Source organism: Melanaphis sacchari, unplaced genomic scaffold (genome assembly GCF_002803265.2).
Source record: "Melanaphis sacchari strain LSU unplaced genomic scaffold, SCAv2.0 Contig73_pilon_pilon, whole genome shotgun sequence".
NCBI lineage: Eukaryota > Metazoa > Arthropoda > Insecta > Hemiptera > Aphididae > Melanaphis > Melanaphis sacchari.
The window spans coordinates 2,798,719-2,817,498 of record NW_020271525.1 but is presented as its reverse complement, the minus strand read 5'-3'; the positions used below and the strand labels follow the sequence as shown (position 1 = coordinate 2,817,498).

The window sequence follows — 18,780 nt, the reverse complement described above, 5'->3', positions numbered from 1 at the left end:
AAATATACATAGTGTATAAAAATGAAAATATCAATAGGTAATTTTTAATAATAATATATTTGGTAATAACAGACAATATAATAATACGGATTACAGCAAACAATATTAAGTGTATCAGAACTTAAATCGATACCTACATGTTATAATTAAATTAACTTGTAACTTATTTAATATTTTATGAATCAAAAAATAAAACAAATACAAAATAATTATTACACGACAATATAAATATTTAGATTTAGATGAGTTTTTTGAAAAGTAAATATTACATGAAAGAATTCCTTTAAACGTTAAGTGATACAGGCATGTAATAAAGAAGAGTGACTTTAAACTGGGTACAATCTAATAACTGCGGACAGATAATGTGACCATTGATAGGATTGTACAAGACCGCTTCATGTTGGATGACAAAATTGGGAAAGTCTAGTTGTGTACAAATTAGACTATACATATAATGATGGGGTTGTTTATGAAAATATATTTTAAAAGCTACGAATTTCTGGAAGCAACACGTATGCCAGTAAGGTATATAGTTGCAATATCCAATAATCGATTATAATGATTGTTTTGCTGCCACCGCGCTATAATATATTTTATTATATTTTTTTGTTTGATCAGAAGTCATCGTTGGGACCCCAAGCCATGATCGTGTTTAACGGCGCCAGGTCTTGCGTGCTCCAAGGACGCAACATGTTGTTGCCACTGATGCAATAACACTGTTGCTCTTTGTTATCTCTATGATCTTCCCGCTTGTCTGGCTGTGCAGATTGGCCTCTTTTCACAGCAAAATTCTGCGTAGGGGTCACGCTGGAAACCGTCGTTAAATCAAAACAAAGTATTGGACGGGTTACGTTAATGTAATACCTAACTAAATAATATCATGATAATAGGCATTTTTACGCAAAATAGCTATATTTTTTGACGTAAGACTATAAGGAAATAAATCAAATTCATTGACCTGATCATCTTTATAAGTCGTCTACACGTCAAAAATTTATCCAAGGAAATAGTGACTTTTATTATTCAAATTCTTATTGCATAAATTTATAGTATATTATTAAAACCTTAATTATGTATGATTGTGACAGTAAGCGGTTTTAAGATAATTGTCGAGTGATTTTAATTAATTAAAATAGTTAATGAGTTCATCGATAAGGATTATAGTATTAACTAAATAATTAAGTGCATTTATGAGTGAAATTTAAAATGGTATAATTAATTAAATGAATTGGTTATAAATTACCAATTTATATATTTAAATATACATAGTATTCATTCATTAAAGTATATATTATATACTTCAAAATAATTTATTACTCTACGTATTACAAAGCTAATCGAAATATCTTCCATAACTTTGGTCACTTATTTGTACATTTAATAAGATTTTTTTTTTTTTTAGTGATTAAACTAATATTTGTATAAACTAAAATGCCTAGAGGTATACAAAATACCCTCTTAATATTATTTTGCATTCCATTTTTTTTTTAATTTTAAATAAACTAAAGATACTATGGATAAATTTAAGATAAATATTTTATTAATACATTTTAAGTTTAAAAAAAAATCAGTATAATTTTTTGAATATTGTAACGTAATTTGTATATTTTAAGACAAAAATAATAACAGATTACACAATGTTCTATATTTTTATACAAAATAGTTAAATAAAGATATTTAAATTAATTTTTTCATGAATTATACATTATTTACGTTAAAACTTAAATTCCCTAAATATTAATGCATAACATTTGATCATGAAATTTAACTCAAATATTATTTATTTATTTGATGGGTAAATATATTAATTATTAATAAATAATTGTTAAACGATTATTAACAAAATTAACTTTATAACATGTTTTTAAATAGTCTTTATTCTTTATATATTATATATTATTAAGTACTTACCGATTGATTTTTGCAGTTTTTGGTCTTATTATCTGCCGCTCATTTTTTTCAATAATACCAATACCTCCTGTTTGAGTTGAAATACTTCTTGTGATTACAACTGCTTTGTTGTATTTATCTACTGACATATCTTGACTCTCAAAACCATACATGCTTAAATTTTTAGATTGCTTGTTTAGAAGTTTTCTATTTGTAATTGAGCTACCAGGAATTGCAACTATAGTATTATCATTTTTTCCTATAGCATTTCAAAAATAAATCATTAAAGACATTCTTAAAAAAGTATAACAATCAAATTACTAACCATCATTTTGTTGCTGCTCTAAATTAATCAGTGTTGGTTTTATAGAATCTTGGTTCTGAATGAAAATATTTCAATTTAAAAGTTATTTAAAATTTTTTTTTTTCAAATAAATTTTTAAAAATTAAATAAAAACTTACTGCAATTTTTGCTGCTGCATTCGCCACGATTTCAACTTGGCTTTTATCAATATTTTTATCACTTTCTGACATTATTACTAATTGTCTTAAGGGATCGTGTAATTCTAAAAAAAAAAAACTTACAATAATCTAAATTCTCACCTAATAAAAATTTTTGCATTTATGTATAAGTAAACGTATTAAAGAGTACAGGTTTACCATCAATCGGTTCGTCTTTTGTTAAAGTCATGTCTAAATCATGAGCTACAGCAATCGCGTCTAACGCTGCTCCTAGCGCACCAGAAAGCCGATTTTGGTCATCTTTTGCTTCGGAATACGACTTGCTTTTGTTTTTATTTCTAATAATTACAAAATTAAAAATAAATCATTTCATTCTATTAAAATGTATAGCTGATAGAATTACATTGATACACTTTTAAAGACAGGAGAAGACACTGATAGAGAAGATCTTTTCCAAATCATATCTCTTAAATTTTGGCCAGTACCTTCTAATCTACGAAGCTCCTGAATGACCAACTTTCCACTTTTCTTAAGTATAAAACAGGTTAATGTTATTAAAAATAATTAAAAACGAAAGCTTTAATTTTTTATAACATTTGTATTTTATTAATGTGAGATACATACACCAAAATAAAACACCAAAAATAAATCGTATCGTAAAAAAACCAAAATCCCATATATCTGCATACTTACTTTACTCCGGGTATACAATTTAGAACTATATTATTCAAAAATGCCAAACATACAGATTATAATCGACAAATTTATTATCTAATTAGATAATAAATTATAAATAATAATAAATTTTTTTTTATTATCTATAATATTATATTGTTAGTATTTACTTACATAATACAACACAGTGAAAGTATATATAATTTACGGAACCAATAAATGCTTTTCATTTTATGTTAGACAGGTTTCGTTTTATCAAGGATTTAATCCTATGTTAAATTATAGAAATCTACCGGGGCCATGATAAATTTCCGCACAGAATAGGATTCCGTCTTAACAAGGATCCGTATAAGACAGATTATACTGTATTTCTTTTTTATAACGTTTAAACTTATGTTGTATATTTGGTAAAATGTTATACCAGCGCTTATGTTTTACTAATTTTGACGCAAATTATTGATATATGTTTTTAAATCTTTGTCAATTATGTCATACATCTTGAAGTATATTTAACATACTATCACATTATCATATTATTAACACAGCATTATTAATAATATCAGTTATTCTGTATTTAAAAAAAAAAAAAACTCACAATAAACCCCTACCTTCCAATTTATGACAGCGCCTTTCCGCTGTTTTGCTCTAGTTTGACTTTTACATTTTATCACCATGAATCCTCTTTGTTCCGGATTTAGATCGTCGCCGGGAGCCAACTGAATACTATATTCTTCAAGGTAATTTCTGGCTGCTTTTTGTGGTACAGCTCTCTCAAGGGTAACTACAATTTTGGCCCACTAAAATAGGTACATTAAATGCATTATTTATTTATATGCGAGGGTATATAGGATTATAATATTATAAATAAACTAATATAATACGATTTAATGCTATTATGTTTCACCTGTTTCATCCATTCCTTTTCGCTCTGTTCTATGACGTGCGCATAGGTGTTACCCATCATAGCTATTAACATGTTGAGCAATAAAATGGGTACTAACACCATGAAAACTGTGAATACGGTCTTGCTAAGCGCGGGGTACACAGTGTAACTCAAATCTGCGTACTATGCATAAACCGTAACGTATTATAAATTATCATTACGTGTTGCATTAGAAGGAATCGGCCTAACTCACATTGTAATCGCCCATGGTGATTTGAAATAAGGCCATCCATGTAGAAGGATAAGTATTATATAACGACGTACTGACGTCTGGCGATCCTTTGTAGAGAAAAAAAAATGACTGCGTAAAACCAGATAAAATTACTGAGTAAATGACGAAGAAAGTTAACATATCTCCTGTGATCATCAAGTACACCATAGTCACGAAAGGACCAGTTAGACGTATAGCACTAAGGTACGGTATTCAATGTATTACTTGTTATAAAACTTTATTTTTTTTGTATTATAAGCATATTTGATTATATTATTTATTATAATTTTATAATTACCCAGCAAAAAACATTAACAAAAACCATGATCCGGGAACTGCGAATACTAATATGGCTTCCTCCGTCTGTTTGTCACCCATCATCCTTGGTGGTATACAAGCCAATATTAATAAATTTGAAATCAAAAATATTAATTTAGCCGGTTCTTTGAACTACAATCAAATGTGCTACTCATATTTAACAGTAAATTCAAAAATTTTAACTTTACCATTTACCGTTTGTTTTAAAAATCCTACAAGACCTTGATTGAGTATTTCTCCACCTTGTTGAACGATTAAATATGACAGCACTCCGACTACAGTTCCACCTTCAAAACAATACCTTGCCACGTCTTGCCAGTCTTCCGCTTCTCCTAACAATGGTTTATCTTGGTCCACGGGTCTTAAGTATATAGAAATACTCAACATGATTAGATGGATAGATAATATAACTAAACGTTTCATAAATTGTTTCTTTAACCGAAAATTAAAAACAATATTATAATTTAACCATTTACTCTTGTAGATAATAACATTAATACTTTTAACATAGGTACTAACTCGAGCAAAAGTTTTCCATTTTTCTTCTAATAATTTTTGAATTATGCCTCCATCGAGCATGTCTAAATGCTCTCCTTTGGTACCGTCCAAAATTATAAACAATACTGAATTCCAATCTAGATGGTTGTAACATTATTTCAAAATTATATTTTATTCAATGGCTTTAATGAATTATTTATAAATTAACCAACTTGTTCTTCCATCTGGCAGTAATGTATCTAATGCACTTAAAGGATAAGCTGAACAAGTAATATTACTATATCTCCAAAATTCTCGTGCACTTAATTCCAACATTTCGCGAAAAACACTAGTTCTTGCAAGTTTGCACGATAATGTTAAAGGTGTTAGTCCTGCCATGTTCATGATACCATTACTTGCAGGTACTTTAGGATGTTTCAATGCATAACCGAACATACTCTGGGAAAATAAATTAATTATGAAGATTAATTGATTCAGCTTATAGATAATTATTCATTTAAATACAAGTAAATATATGAATTAATGTTATATTTTGGTTTTTTTTTTTTGTACGATTTAAATGTTTTGTTATTAGCTAAAAGTTCGTTTCAATAACATATGAAGTTAAGTGGGTGACTAATTTTAATTTTTAATTTGCTAGTTTTTTTTTTTATATTTTTAAAAAAAAATGTCAACATTCTGTACTTGTACATTTATTATACATTCAAGTAATTTTAAATTAATGTCCATTACTAGTCAAAATTATATTTTTTTTTTGTGTTTTATTTTAAATTTTACAGTTAAAATAATTTAGATACATTTTTTAAATATGTACTTATTGTATAAATATTTGTATATTTTTTTTTTTATTAGCTTTAACTAATTACACTATACTTTTTTATAGTTTATATTTTATATGAACGTGAATCAATTTAAAAATGAATATCAATTAGGAAAATATTATCTATTTATTGGTTTTAAATTTTTTTGAGGGCATTTTTCATTATTTAATCATTTTCTTCTGATTACTCTAATTAATGTAATATTATCAATGAAATATAAAAATTAAACAAAATGGATATTATAATAAAAGTTATAGTTTGTAATTTTGTTAAAAAGCTCAGTACTTAGCTGGTATGATGACATTAACTGCCAAAATCGAATAAAAAATAATAGTAAATAACCGCTATAATAATACTGTGTATATTAACTGTTTACTTAATTATTCAAAGAAAATCTGTAATTTATCACTCTGCTGTATAGTTTTTAGTTTTTTTGATTGTACCTGATCGCGCCATTTTAACACGCAAGTCATAGCTGTAGCTATGTGTTGAATTTAAATAAAATTACAAAGTATTGCATACAAAAAAGATATTTTGAGCGGAGACTTTGTAAAACCTTTATTTCTAAAGATAAGTATTTTAAATTATTTGTATTATTATTGGTAATTCGATAATCTAATCTTTTCAATGAACATAGTGTCAATAGTAGATATATCAATAAATAATTGGTCTTAATTGTGCAATTAACGTAGATTGCTGTGTTTTTCTGTCTCCAGAAAATAATTAAACAGTTAAATAGAAATATTGCATCAGCTATCTGTCTGGTTTTTACAGTAACTTAAAAAAAAAAATTGTCCAAATCAATTACTTAACCGTGTTTACGTTGCTTACATTTGTCGTCCATTTATTTTCGGGCAAATTCACTCAACTCAGATAATAGGTTTCACGTATAGTTGTTAAATATAAATTTAAAAAAAAAAATACAAAAATACACATGGTATATGTGAACGTAATTTGTTATTAAAATATGAATTTTGTTCAAAAAAAAAAAAAAAAAATTATGACAAACAGTTATTCTTTTAAAATATTATCATCATAACATATTTATATTGTACCTGCTTAGATGTGGTTCGATTTTCAGCTAAATAATGTTTAATTACTTACTAATTTATCACAAACAACCACCATGTGAAGAATCATATTTCCAAAAGAGTCTTGGGCATCAGGATTGGCTCCAGCATCAATTAACAAATTATATACTGTTTGATTACCACAACAAGCGGCCCACGCTAATGGAAGCTCACCAAGATACGCTAGACCCTCGTAATCCGTGTGTTTGTTATTAATTTCTTTATTCTGCTGATCGCGTGGTAAGAAAAAACTCCCTAAAATGTTGTGTAAAGCCAATTGATATATATTATGTCCATTATATTACAATTTTAAGCTTAGATTTATTAGTATCTATAGATAATTATAATATAAATATTATACCTATAGCTCTTTGACAAATATTTGCTCCGGCATCAACCAAATCTTGGATTAAATCGTTGTTATTATAAGCAATTGACAAATGTAGCGCACTAGCACCTATATATAGTTATAAAAATTAAGACACGAACTAATTAAACTGTTTAAAAAATAACAATATAAAAAATACAAGAACTCTATTGCAACTAAATTTAAATTTATACACTTAACAAGTAAACTTCATCATTGATATCCTTTATAAAATATGCTAACACTGTCAGGAATAGGACGAATAAGTGCAAGATGAAATAATATACAATAGTACCTACATGTATGTCGTGTTTCAACAACGTCTACTACTCCAATACGTACCGAGATATTCTTCGCCTTCCACGACATCTTGACTTAACATCGGATAGTGTTTGAGAAGTAATCGAGATAGCCGAGTGTGTATCACTGTATCGCATATGATTAATACGTGCAACAGACTTTCGCCTAATGATCCTCTGTATTGCATTTGCCAACACGCCACGTGGTCCACCCACCTTGTCAACGGATCATGCGGACCCGGCTTTTCCTCGACATTAATGGCCACCTAAATATGGAACAAACGAATTTTTACATTACGCACACACTGTTAAAGTTAAATATAAATTTAACTGATAAAAGTCAACTTCATGATTTCAAAACAGTTGATGAATGTAGGTATGAAAAAACAGTGACAACATAAAACTAAAAAACACCTATTTAAACATTAAATACCTAGCTACAACACATTATTATAGTAATATTGTATGTCAAAAATGACTATAATTACTTATTTTAGTTATTACGTATTATTATAAAAAGATACTAGTCAAAATTTTTAAGCGATAAAAAAAAAATATTTTAAAATGTATAAAAAAAATGAGTTTAAAAAAGTTAAATAGTATTGTAACGTTTATTACTACTTAATCGAATCAAAATAAAAGAAAATAATATTCAGGTATCCACAACATTATTTTATTTTTCTGTATATTATGTGTGGACACGCAAATAATTGTACTACGGTAAAATGGCTGGTACGTACTAAAGTAGTTAATATAATAATTATTAATTAATAAACATCAGACAATACTCTTACGTGTTTACGATTTTGAAATTTCCATCTCAAATAATCATTTCGATTAATCACTTGACCTTTACCGTTATTATACATAAGACCAGGTAACTTTTCAACAATAAATTGTTCCGCTTCATCCTGGCCACCATTATTATACACGTTGATCAGTTCTCCCCCTTTTTTATAATCTGCTAACCTTAAAATGTAATAATATTTACTTTTGATATTTTAACAATACAAAATGCTAATATAAATAATTTGATTTGCTTACTTATACAACAAGCAATCGTCTTCGTTAGACGCTTGAGATATCACTCTATCCAGGACAGATCCTGAAGCTGTTTTTGAGAATGAGAAATCTGTGCAACTCGCACAAGAATTTCCCATTTTTGTTTTATATTTTTAATATCTTTGTCGTTAAATTGTATTTTTATGAAAATTGTATCAAATAAATACATAATAATTTAAGCTGCGGAGTACTATAAGCCATCGATCAAATGCATTCCGTTTCCTCGGTAACCATAGCTTTAATGTCAATATTATACCACGCATATAACTGATTAAACAGCTTTGAATTTTTACTATGTTAAATATCTTATCTTTTTTTTTTTTTTTTAACTAATTACATTTTTAATTAATTTTATCTCACTATAGTCAGATTTTAAAATATAATGAATTAGCTTTTGTGAATTATATGAAAAAATCACTAAAAACGTATAAGTCACCGTTTCCATTACATCAAAATTAATTAATTAAAAAAAAAGATATTTATTTTAAATTTTTATAACATTATTATTAATGAAAATCAGTAGCCAAAATTAATATTATTATCATTTTTGATTAGAAAAAAAAATATTGTATTCAAATTTATTGTATTGAAAGATTTTCCCAATAGCCTTTTATTATTCGAAAAAATATTCAAATTCTCTTTAAAATTGTAACTGTTAATAATTATTTTATTGTTTACAGGTATTAAGTTATATACTTGTATACATCAATTATTCTGAACCTCAACTGAATTGATTTAAATACAAATTAATTTAATAATTGTATTTTACAAGCTTATTATAATCATCTCTAAGCCAATACTATGTATATACATTTATAGAAAGCATTTTATGAAGTTAATCATCATCATATTATTTTACTATTTTATATAAATTTAATTTTTGAATTCAATTGCTTATTTTTTAAATTGGATTAACTTGTAACTGATGAACTATTTTCAAGCTGTTGAATTTTTTGTCATATCATATTAGATGATTTTATATTACGTTCGAACCTATAGGACTACTGTATTTTTTTATATCCATTTATGAACTTTCTTAGATATTTGATATTTCTATAAAGTTATTACTATTTATTGATAATATTAAAATGTACTTACGTATTTTACTGTTACATCAAATTTGGATTTAAAAATATTTTTTATAATTTAGATAATTTTTTGTTTGAAGCGAGAAAAAATATCTACCATTAATAATTATGTCAAGTTATTTCATTTAGACGAAATCAAAATCTATATTTATTTTATAATATGTATTTTTTTTTTTTTTTTGTCTATGACGTAGTATACCCAATAAATGGTTAAACAATTGCTTCAATATTCTACTTTGAGAGCAACTACTAACAGAAATTTGGATCTAGTTTGTACTTTTGAGAGATTTAAATTAAAATATTTTTAAAAATAATCGGTAAAAAATCAAATAATTAAGGGAAAAATAAGATTTTTAAATTTTTTAAATATTTTTAATTTTTTTGTGTTATTCATAGGGACAAACAATTTTAGATTTTTTTCTATAAATGTCAAATATTGATCAATTTTTACTGAGTCAAAAAATTAAAAAAATGAATACAAAGTTTCATATATTTAAGTTTTTTACTTGTCAATTATAAAATACCTATTGAAAATATTATTTAACCACAATATTTTTTTATAAGCATTTAAAATGAGAATGCGAACGAAATTCATCGAAATTGTAAAAATTTAAAAATTATGTTGTAATTAGGAATTCATAAAAAATGTTTTTTCATATCCAAAATTTAAATTTAAATACCTATAAAATTCCTCATAACTATGTATGATCATTCAAAGTAAACATTTTTTGACATTGAATTTTCATCTAAAAAATAACTATTCTTCCAATTGATTTCTGATATTTTAAGCTATAGCCTATAAGCCTATAATTAAACACAATACACATCATCTAGTATCTACATCGAAATTGTTTGTCTTAAAAATTAACAAGATATCGATTATTTTAATAATCGAATTTGTATAACCAAAATATTTCGATTGTTTTATCTTTTATCTATCACTCATTTAACCATACTATGATAACACTTAGTGTTGGAATATTAGGCATCCTAATATTATCATTTAATTCAAATCAAACCGCTGAAAACCACCATCATTACGTTATTCCTTAGGCTTAATTTGTGTTGTAATTCTCATTCTTGTTGTCAAAGTCGTGTCTATCTGTAGTAGTGGGTAAGTAAAATATTATTATGGCATTGTAGTCGTCGATTTCGGACATCTATCATGCCAATGGTATATTATTATATTTGTATACATTTTTATCCTGGTTAGTGTATGGTGCTTCACATCGTCAAATGGATAGACTTACCGACACAATGTTTTCTGAAAAGGCACAATTCCAAAAATCATTCAGCATATTAAAACCAGCCTGTGATGCCTTCATTACTGAACCCAATGATGTTAACTCCAAACTCTTAAAAAATGCACTGGAAATGGTTCCAGAGTATACTCTAACGCAATTACAGCCGTATGTACTAATCCCGTTGGAAATTCATTTAAAAGCCAACAAGTATGTATAATTGTATTCTGTTTACATCTGTTTCAATACTATAATTACTCACAAATTTGTTTTCCAGATCAAATTGTACGATAAATGTGTTGGATGTGCTGACGACTCTGTTGAAAAAAACATCTATTAGTTTATGGCCTACATTTATGAGAATTTATAAAATGTTGGTCGAAAAGTTGTCTCAAGAAAAAAAACCAGATATAGGTTTGTATGAACCTTTGCTTTTTAAATATGTTTATTTATTTGTTTATTGATCATAGTAAATAATTGTATTACAGCACTGAATTTGAGTGAAGATATCAAATTGTCAATCATTATCGCTCTTAAGTTATTGGTTGAAAAAGCTGATATTGCTGTATTAAATCAAATGTATAATGAAGTTGATTGCAAGCATGTTGGATATTTGATATATATTTGTACAATAGTTATAAAAAAAGAAAAAATGAATATTTTAAGGTATTTTTTATTATACATATATTAAATAGTTATCTACTAAATACATTCATATGATTGCTTAAAAAAATTGAGTCCATAGATGATATATTATCATATACAGAGTGGTTCAGAATTTATGTTATAGCCATTTATCATAGAAATTATTCATAGTAAAGAATAATATTTAAATTATTTATTCGTTTTTTAATACAATTCAGATGTACAATGTGGAGTGGTACGAGGATACTCTGCAAAATGTTGGACTATTTCTCTGCTCATCTATTCTTTAAATACTTATAACTCATAAGCTACTTATCCAATTTAAAATTCTTTTTTATTGAGATATTTAAAAAAAAAATTCTTCTCGTTATGTTTGCAAAAAAAGCCTAGGTTTCAATTTGAATCTCTTAAAATACCCTATAACCCCCTTTAAGTATTGTAAAAAAATAAATAAATATTAAAATTAATTATCATTTTTAATTATTAAATAAAAAAAAACTTCTATGCCAAATATTTTTTTCTTTTATAAATGATTTAATGAGTATAACATAAATTTTGAATCACCTGTTTAATACATACATGCTATCTTTTAACAAACATTTATGTATTTATTTATATAAATATTAATAAATGCAAATAACATTTAAATTATTTCTGAAATTTTAATTTATATTTTTTTTTAATACTATTAAAATAAATAAAAGTTCTCATACTTTTATACTTATTTTTATTTTTACTATCAATTTAATTAAAACTTTAATTTTGATTTTAAATGTAATTTTTTTTTAATTTTTTGATTAAACCTTGTGAATTTTTTAATAACTAAGTTACTAATTATTTTTTATTTTATAGAGTGGAAACCTTAAAATGCATTGAAATACTATTATCGATTTGGAATAAAAACATTGATTCTAATATTTGTCTTAAAATTATTCAAAAGTTAATTAAATTTGTACCAGGTGTTTTATCTGTTTGTAGTATCATAGTTAATGCTACAGATATTCAGCATCATTCTATTACAGTGGTAAGATAATAACTGCAAGTTAACTTCTCTTGATAGTTTGTATTTATTGTAAATATTTTTAAGGCTGCCTTAAATTTATGGAGCACAATTACTTCTCTAATAATTTGTGATGAACATGTTATTGAAGATTGTAATCCATATTTAGAAAAATCACTTTGTAATGATAGAAACGATGACAAAAAAAAATTAAATGATTGGATTCAAGAAAACCGTACAAATTTTAATCTAGTGGCCACACATATGACTAAAACAAGAGAGCACCAACACTGGAGAGTTAGACTTCAATTAGTTATTTCTTGTGATGTGTTATTGAGTAAATGCACAAGGTAAGCATATATATAATAAAAAATATAATCTATATATTCATCATTGACATTTTAGTAAATTATTGTTGTGTATTTTTATAAATTTTGATACTCAGTTTTTATTTCTTGTACTGTTGATCAAATAAAATAGTATGAACAAAATTTTAATTTATGCTTAAAAAATATTTAAATACTTAATACATTAAAAAAAAATTAACAAAAATCATTAACTTTTCCTAGTCGAAGATGTTTATAGTTTATAAATTAAAATTTCAAAGATATTTTTATTAATTTATATGATATTGTATTATTGTTTATTTTATGTATTTTGTTAGTTCTATGAAATCTTCAATCACAAGTTTAATTGAAACATTAATTGTTTTATCTGATGATGAACAGCCAGAAGTTGAAAAACTAGCTAATGAGTCTGTTGATAAATTACATAAAATATTTGATGGACAAAATGAGAAATCTCTTTTAGAATTATTAGAGGAAAGTTTCTATGTTTTATTATCTAGAATCCCGCGGTTTATTAGAATATCAAGTAAGATATTTACCAAAACAATGTTTATAGTTTACTATTGTTTCTTTTCTTTTTTTAGATTATATTAAACAAAAAACTGAATTATCTTTATTGTCCGGGTATATAAAACTTTTTGGAAAGGCTCATTTATCACGAGTACTCAATTCATATGCTCATCTAGATCGTTTAACAACAGTTTTAATTCAAATATTAGAACTGGAATATAAAACAATTACCTTATTGGAAGAGTCGTCAATTAGAGGTAATTAAAATGTGTTTTTTAATTTTAATCATAAATTATTAATAAAAATATTTATAGTTCCTTAAATATAATTTCAGTATATTTTAAATAAATATGTCATATTAGAATTTAAAATAATTTTTAATTTTCATAGTTACAATTATTTTTAAATTTCTATCTACTAAAATTTATTGTGTTTAATCATTGTAAAATATATTTATAATCAATGGTTTAATACAATTCTGGGTGGATATTTAATATGCCTGCCCTATTAAAATGTATTAATTTATAAGTTACAGTGATTAATGGTAATGATAATTATTTTTATCCCATAAAACAGTTTTTGTTAAAATGCAATTACTGTTAATAATGAACCATGTGAATATTTGTTTTATTTTAAATGCTTGATATGATTTTTTTTAACAATAATTGATAATTGTGTGGTTTTTTTTTTTTATTATTTAGATTTAAATTCCATACAAACATTTAATGCTGAAATGTCAATAAATGTACCTTGGAAACAATTAATACATTTTAATGATACTTCAGCATTATATAAGATACAATATATTTGTAAATTTATTGGGTCATATGGAGACTGTAATTTTATTGGTCGATATTTAATGGATTTATTTGAAACAAAAACAATGTATCGAAGAGAGATAACACTTTTAATGAATATGATTTTATCGGAAAGTAGGAATCTATAACATATTTTATCATTTTATTTTAACTTTGGTAATTATTTATTTGGTTTAGACAGTGGAGAATGCCATTATAATTTAGTGAGGGATGTAATAGATCTGTACTTGGAATGTGACGTTTGGTATTTGCCTACCAGTATTGAAAATAATTCAACAACAAATATAGCTGATGCACAAAAAAATGTAGTACAAATTTGTCTTATGACTGAAGGACTATCTAAATTAGTTTCATCACTCCCTGTGGCTCAACAACACTTATGTCTAATTCATTGTTTATATCCAATACTAGAACGTGTTGGCTCAGAACATGGCCCTATTTCTTTAGCTGGTAATATTTTGATACTTCATAAATCCAGTAGATTATTTACACTAAGTCCATACTTTAGGTCAAGCAGCAATATCATTACTTGCCTGCTCTGGTGGATATAGTGATCCAATTGATCTTGTTGTAAAAAATTCTGATTATTTATCTCATCACTTCACTAACAAATTATGGTCACTTAGTAAACACCCAGAAGTATTAAATGCTTTAAAAGTGGTGATGAATCTTAACAACAGTGATGATTTACTTCAATCTTTCCACACAATGGTTACTGAAGTAAGTTGAAAAAAGTATATGCATAAATAAATGTTTATTAAATTCTATATATTATAGGTTCTTGTTCAGAGTTGTGATGTTCATTGTACAGAAAACATGCACTCGTTTATGAAAGTGTTTCATATATTTATAATGTGTATGAGAAAACGGGAACAAAATTGTACACCAATAACTGATAATGTAGATAAATCAAAATCTTCAAGTAACTGTGTAATTGAAAATATTTTACAATACCACAAAATGATGACTTTAGATTCAGAAAATAATTTAGAAGATGAATTTTGGGAAAACAACTTCAATAGCAACACACCGTGATATAATTTACTTAATTGTTCTATAATAGCTTTTAAAATTGACTTAAAGAATTTAATTTCAGTGAAAACAATGAAAACATTGATGAAGATGATGAAGATAACAAAAAACCATTACCACCATATATACAAATGGTCCTCTCTATAATGAAACGTGTATTGCATTATTTACCATCAAAACATAGTTCTCTTCCATTACAAGTATTTTATTCATTATTATATTCATAGATTTTTTGAAATAGTGCATATTATCTTTCTCATAGATTCTTAATGAAGGTTTAAACGTAATATCAAGCTATGAAAATCAGTTATTGCCAATGGTACATAAAATATGGTCACCACTGTGTACTAAATTCAATAGCAGTACTGATGATTTAGTATTTCGTGAAGCATTTAACGTGTTGACCACAATGGCATCCACTGCTAAAGATTTTATTCGTTCCCGTTCACTCAAGTAGGTTTGAAAGAAAAAAAATACTAAATAAATACTAAAATATGTTTTTTTTTTTGTTATATCTAGACAAGTTTTGCCAACTATAATAGAACGCTTGGCGATTAGTGCAAAGGAAAGTAAAAATGTTTTAAAAGGAAGTGTTTACTTTACAAGTCATAAATATAAAATGCAATTTACTATATTGAGTGGTTTAGCAGATTTTGTCTTAAATTTAAATTTTTTAGAGAAAGATATGTATGATGTGTTCAATTCTGTTGTACATTTTTTAGAAAAAGACCAGCCAATTGAGTTACAGGTATTTAATGTATATTATTTTTAATATGTAATTACTAAATATTGTAAATATTGTAAATTTATAATAGAACAAGTCTAAAGAGTTCTATAGAAAACTGTATGAAAAACATTCTGATTTTGTATGGATATATTTACAATCATTGTATGTTGACGAACACGAATACAAGTCTGACAATATACGACTTCCAACAATTAAGGTACTTATTATTGTATATACTTACATTTTACATAACCAAAAGTAACATTCTATATAAATATATAATTTTCAGGTTTACAGTTCATCAATATTTAATAAATATAACATTTCAAAAAATGTATCAGAACTACTCGAACTTTTAAACATATAATTATGTTTTTATTTACTGTTTTAATAGATATATTTTTCTTTTTTTTTTTATAATCTGTGATAAATGCTGTGTTCAATTTTTACTCAACTCATATTGTATACTATTTTAGTATTATAAACAATATATAAAGCATTGATAATTGATATACATACTGAAATAAGTTTATACTTTGTATAAAACTTTAAGTATTGAAGTATTTATAGTAAATGCTATTTTTTATAACATTTTTATTCACACCTTTGGATAAACTTTACAATTTACTATTCATCATTATTTTATCATTACTATCATTACATAATTCAATTCTATTTAAAATTTTGTTTTAAAATTATCTTTAATTTTAATTCCTTTGTTATACACTTTATTTGTACTTCAGAGATGTAGTACACCAATTTTTTTCATTCAAAATTTTTGTCCACAATTAAATGGTATTATTCATTGGTTTATACCAACATAACATTTAATAAAAACAATACATATATTAATTTTTTTTTTTTAATTGCAATATAAAAATAACAACTTTGAACATCTATAAATAGTACAAAGGGAATCAAAATATAAAAATTATGTCATGTCTAGAATGTGCTAGTATAAATATTTGATTAAGATTTCAAGTGTTTACAATTATTCGTTTTTGATTAAATTGATTATGATAAATTTTCTCATTTTCATGGTAACATAATGGTGCTCCTAAAATTTCTTAAAATATAGTTTTTAAGTAAACTTTAGAATTTTTTCAACTTTTCATTTCAAAATAAACCATATTTTAATCTTTTAATTATTCTTAGTCATATTCACAAAGTTCATAACAAATATTAACTAGTTTTCTAGTCATGCCATAAAAATAGTTTATTTATTCCATAGCCTATTTAGAAAATAACATAATAAAGTGTATAAAAGTTAATTTAATTTTAAACATCAACATAATATAAAATATTTAAATATTTTTTTTTTAAATTTGGTTAACAATAATTTTATTATTTAAATAAGTTTTACGGTTCCAGTACAATGACCACAGCATAATTGAATATTAGACTCTAATGCTTGTGATGCTTCCATTATGGCATTACATGTTGCATCTACATTATTCATTTTTTCTCTAGGCATTTTCTGTGCCAATATCTAAAATTAAAAATAAAATTTGATAAAATTAAAAAATAAAATATTTTAAATTATAAAACACAAGCTTGATAAGTTTTTTTTTTTGATGATTTAAGTATAATTTATGTAAGGAAAATTATCTCTACTCAAAAGTGAACAAAGCTATACATAAAAATGATGACATAAGAAGACATACATTTTGAATACTTTTCTTCTTTTTTTTTCTTTTTATTAAACACAATTTATAAATTCCAAAGACAACTTTTGGCAATGTCACTTAATTGTTTAAGACAACAGCTTTTAAAAAAAGGACAATTTTAATCCATCGTGATAATTTTTTTGTCATAGTTTATCATATTGAATAAAATTATAATGTAATAAAAATGTATTTTATAAACAAGCTTTGAACAATAGTCATCAGAATTTAAGTATATAAATATTAATAATGTCTAGTTAATTTTCAATTATAATTTAGTTCAATTTACATTAGTATTTACCTACATTCATAATATAATAAAGAAGGTTATTAGTTTAATAGTTTATATTAAATAATAGATACTTTTAGCATTTAATTTAATTTTACATAAAATTAATAAAGCTATTGATATAATAAAAATCTAAAAATGTATAAAATTTGTTTAGCAGTTTAATTTAAAATAATCATCCCACTTTATCAAATATTGACTAAATTCTTATCTTCTCTTAAATTTTAAAATGTAAAAATTAAAAAAATGTTTAAAAACTAAACGATCAAATAATAAAATATATACATAAACTTTTTAGTTCAATGAAAATGATGGACTACAAACTGTTAATATGTTTGACAATGCTACTATAACTCTTGAAATTATTTTTTAGAAAGAATCCTGGTTCTTTCTAAGTAATAACTTGATTGGTAATCTGATTTTTTAAAAAATAATTTATTCGAAATGTTATTTCATAGCACAAAATATTTTAACTATTTCTTGTAATGCCATATTTGTCAAATTGTTTAATAAATAATTTTAATTATACTTTTTAATATTACATAAATAATAAACTTATTTCAAATATAGGTACCATTTTATATTTTTCAAACTTTTATTTGTTTGGATAGTTTTATCATAAGGGGTGCATTTATGTTTATATAAAAAGATAAATTATTAAATCATACTTGTTGAGCTTGGGATTCAGCTTGTGTCTGGTGGATAGCCGAATGTACTTGGAGTTCTTGAATTTGTGTAGTTAATAAATGTTTTCTAAGTAATAAAGATATCCTGTTTATATCTTCAGCTATTGTTGTACTATC

General features: G+C 24.9%; 3 protein-coding genes across 4 annotated transcripts in view; 1 reads left to right on the top strand and 2 right to left on the bottom strand.

The window, feature by feature from the left end:
• Positions 1 to 223: 223 nt before the first annotated feature.
• LOC112600950 (transient receptor potential cation channel subfamily V member 5) lies at positions 224 to 8,714 on the bottom strand. Its single transcript, XM_025348310.1, has 18 exons — positions 8,599 to 8,714; positions 8,349 to 8,523; positions 7,598 to 7,820; positions 7,250 to 7,345; positions 6,923 to 7,143; positions 5,210 to 5,435; positions 5,019 to 5,134; positions 4,695 to 4,931; positions 4,480 to 4,631; positions 4,164 to 4,380; positions 3,932 to 4,093; positions 3,636 to 3,824; positions 2,756 to 2,880; positions 2,551 to 2,690; positions 2,353 to 2,456; positions 2,216 to 2,270; positions 1,912 to 2,149; positions 224 to 807 (listed from the first exon to the last, which is right to left on the bottom strand). The coding sequence occupies exons 1-18, from the start codon at positions 8,712 to 8,714 to the stop codon at positions 615 to 617; spliced, it is 2,985 nt and encodes a 994-aa protein (XP_025204095.1). The 3' UTR covers positions 224 to 614.
• Positions 8,715 to 10,685: 1,971 nt separating this feature from the next.
• Positions 10,686 to 16,525, top strand: LOC112600909 (TELO2-interacting protein 1 homolog). Its single transcript, XM_025348256.1, has 17 exons — positions 10,686 to 10,818; positions 10,918 to 11,155; positions 11,223 to 11,359; positions 11,434 to 11,611; positions 12,443 to 12,614; positions 12,678 to 12,940; positions 13,255 to 13,463; positions 13,522 to 13,704; positions 14,149 to 14,379; positions 14,443 to 14,715; positions 14,774 to 14,985; positions 15,043 to 15,296; positions 15,362 to 15,497; positions 15,560 to 15,750; positions 15,817 to 16,045; positions 16,113 to 16,241; positions 16,314 to 16,525. Exons 2-17 carry the CDS (start codon positions 10,941 to 10,943, stop codon positions 16,389 to 16,391), a joined length of 3,090 nt encoding a protein of 1,029 aa, XP_025204041.1. The 5' UTR covers positions 10,686 to 10,818; positions 10,918 to 10,940; the 3' UTR covers positions 16,392 to 16,525.
• Positions 16,526 to 17,310: 785 nt separating this feature from the next.
• Positions 17,311 to 18,780, bottom strand: part of LOC112600939 (golgin-45) — a 3,096-nt gene continuing 1,626 nt past the window's right edge. Inside the window, exons 5-6 of one of the 2 annotated variants that reach the window (XM_025348295.1) lie at positions 18,646 to 18,780; positions 17,311 to 17,513 (exon numbers count right to left, since the gene is read on the bottom strand). The exon at positions 18,646 to 18,780 is cut by the window's right edge and continues 1 nt beyond it. In XM_025348295.1, coding sequence (XP_025204080.1) covers positions 17,373 to 17,513; positions 18,646 to 18,780 — 276 coding nt within the window. In that variant the 3' untranslated portion in view covers positions 17,311 to 17,372. The remainder of the gene's footprint in view (positions 17,514 to 18,645) is intronic. The other variant, XM_025348294.1, reaches the window with a different exon arrangement.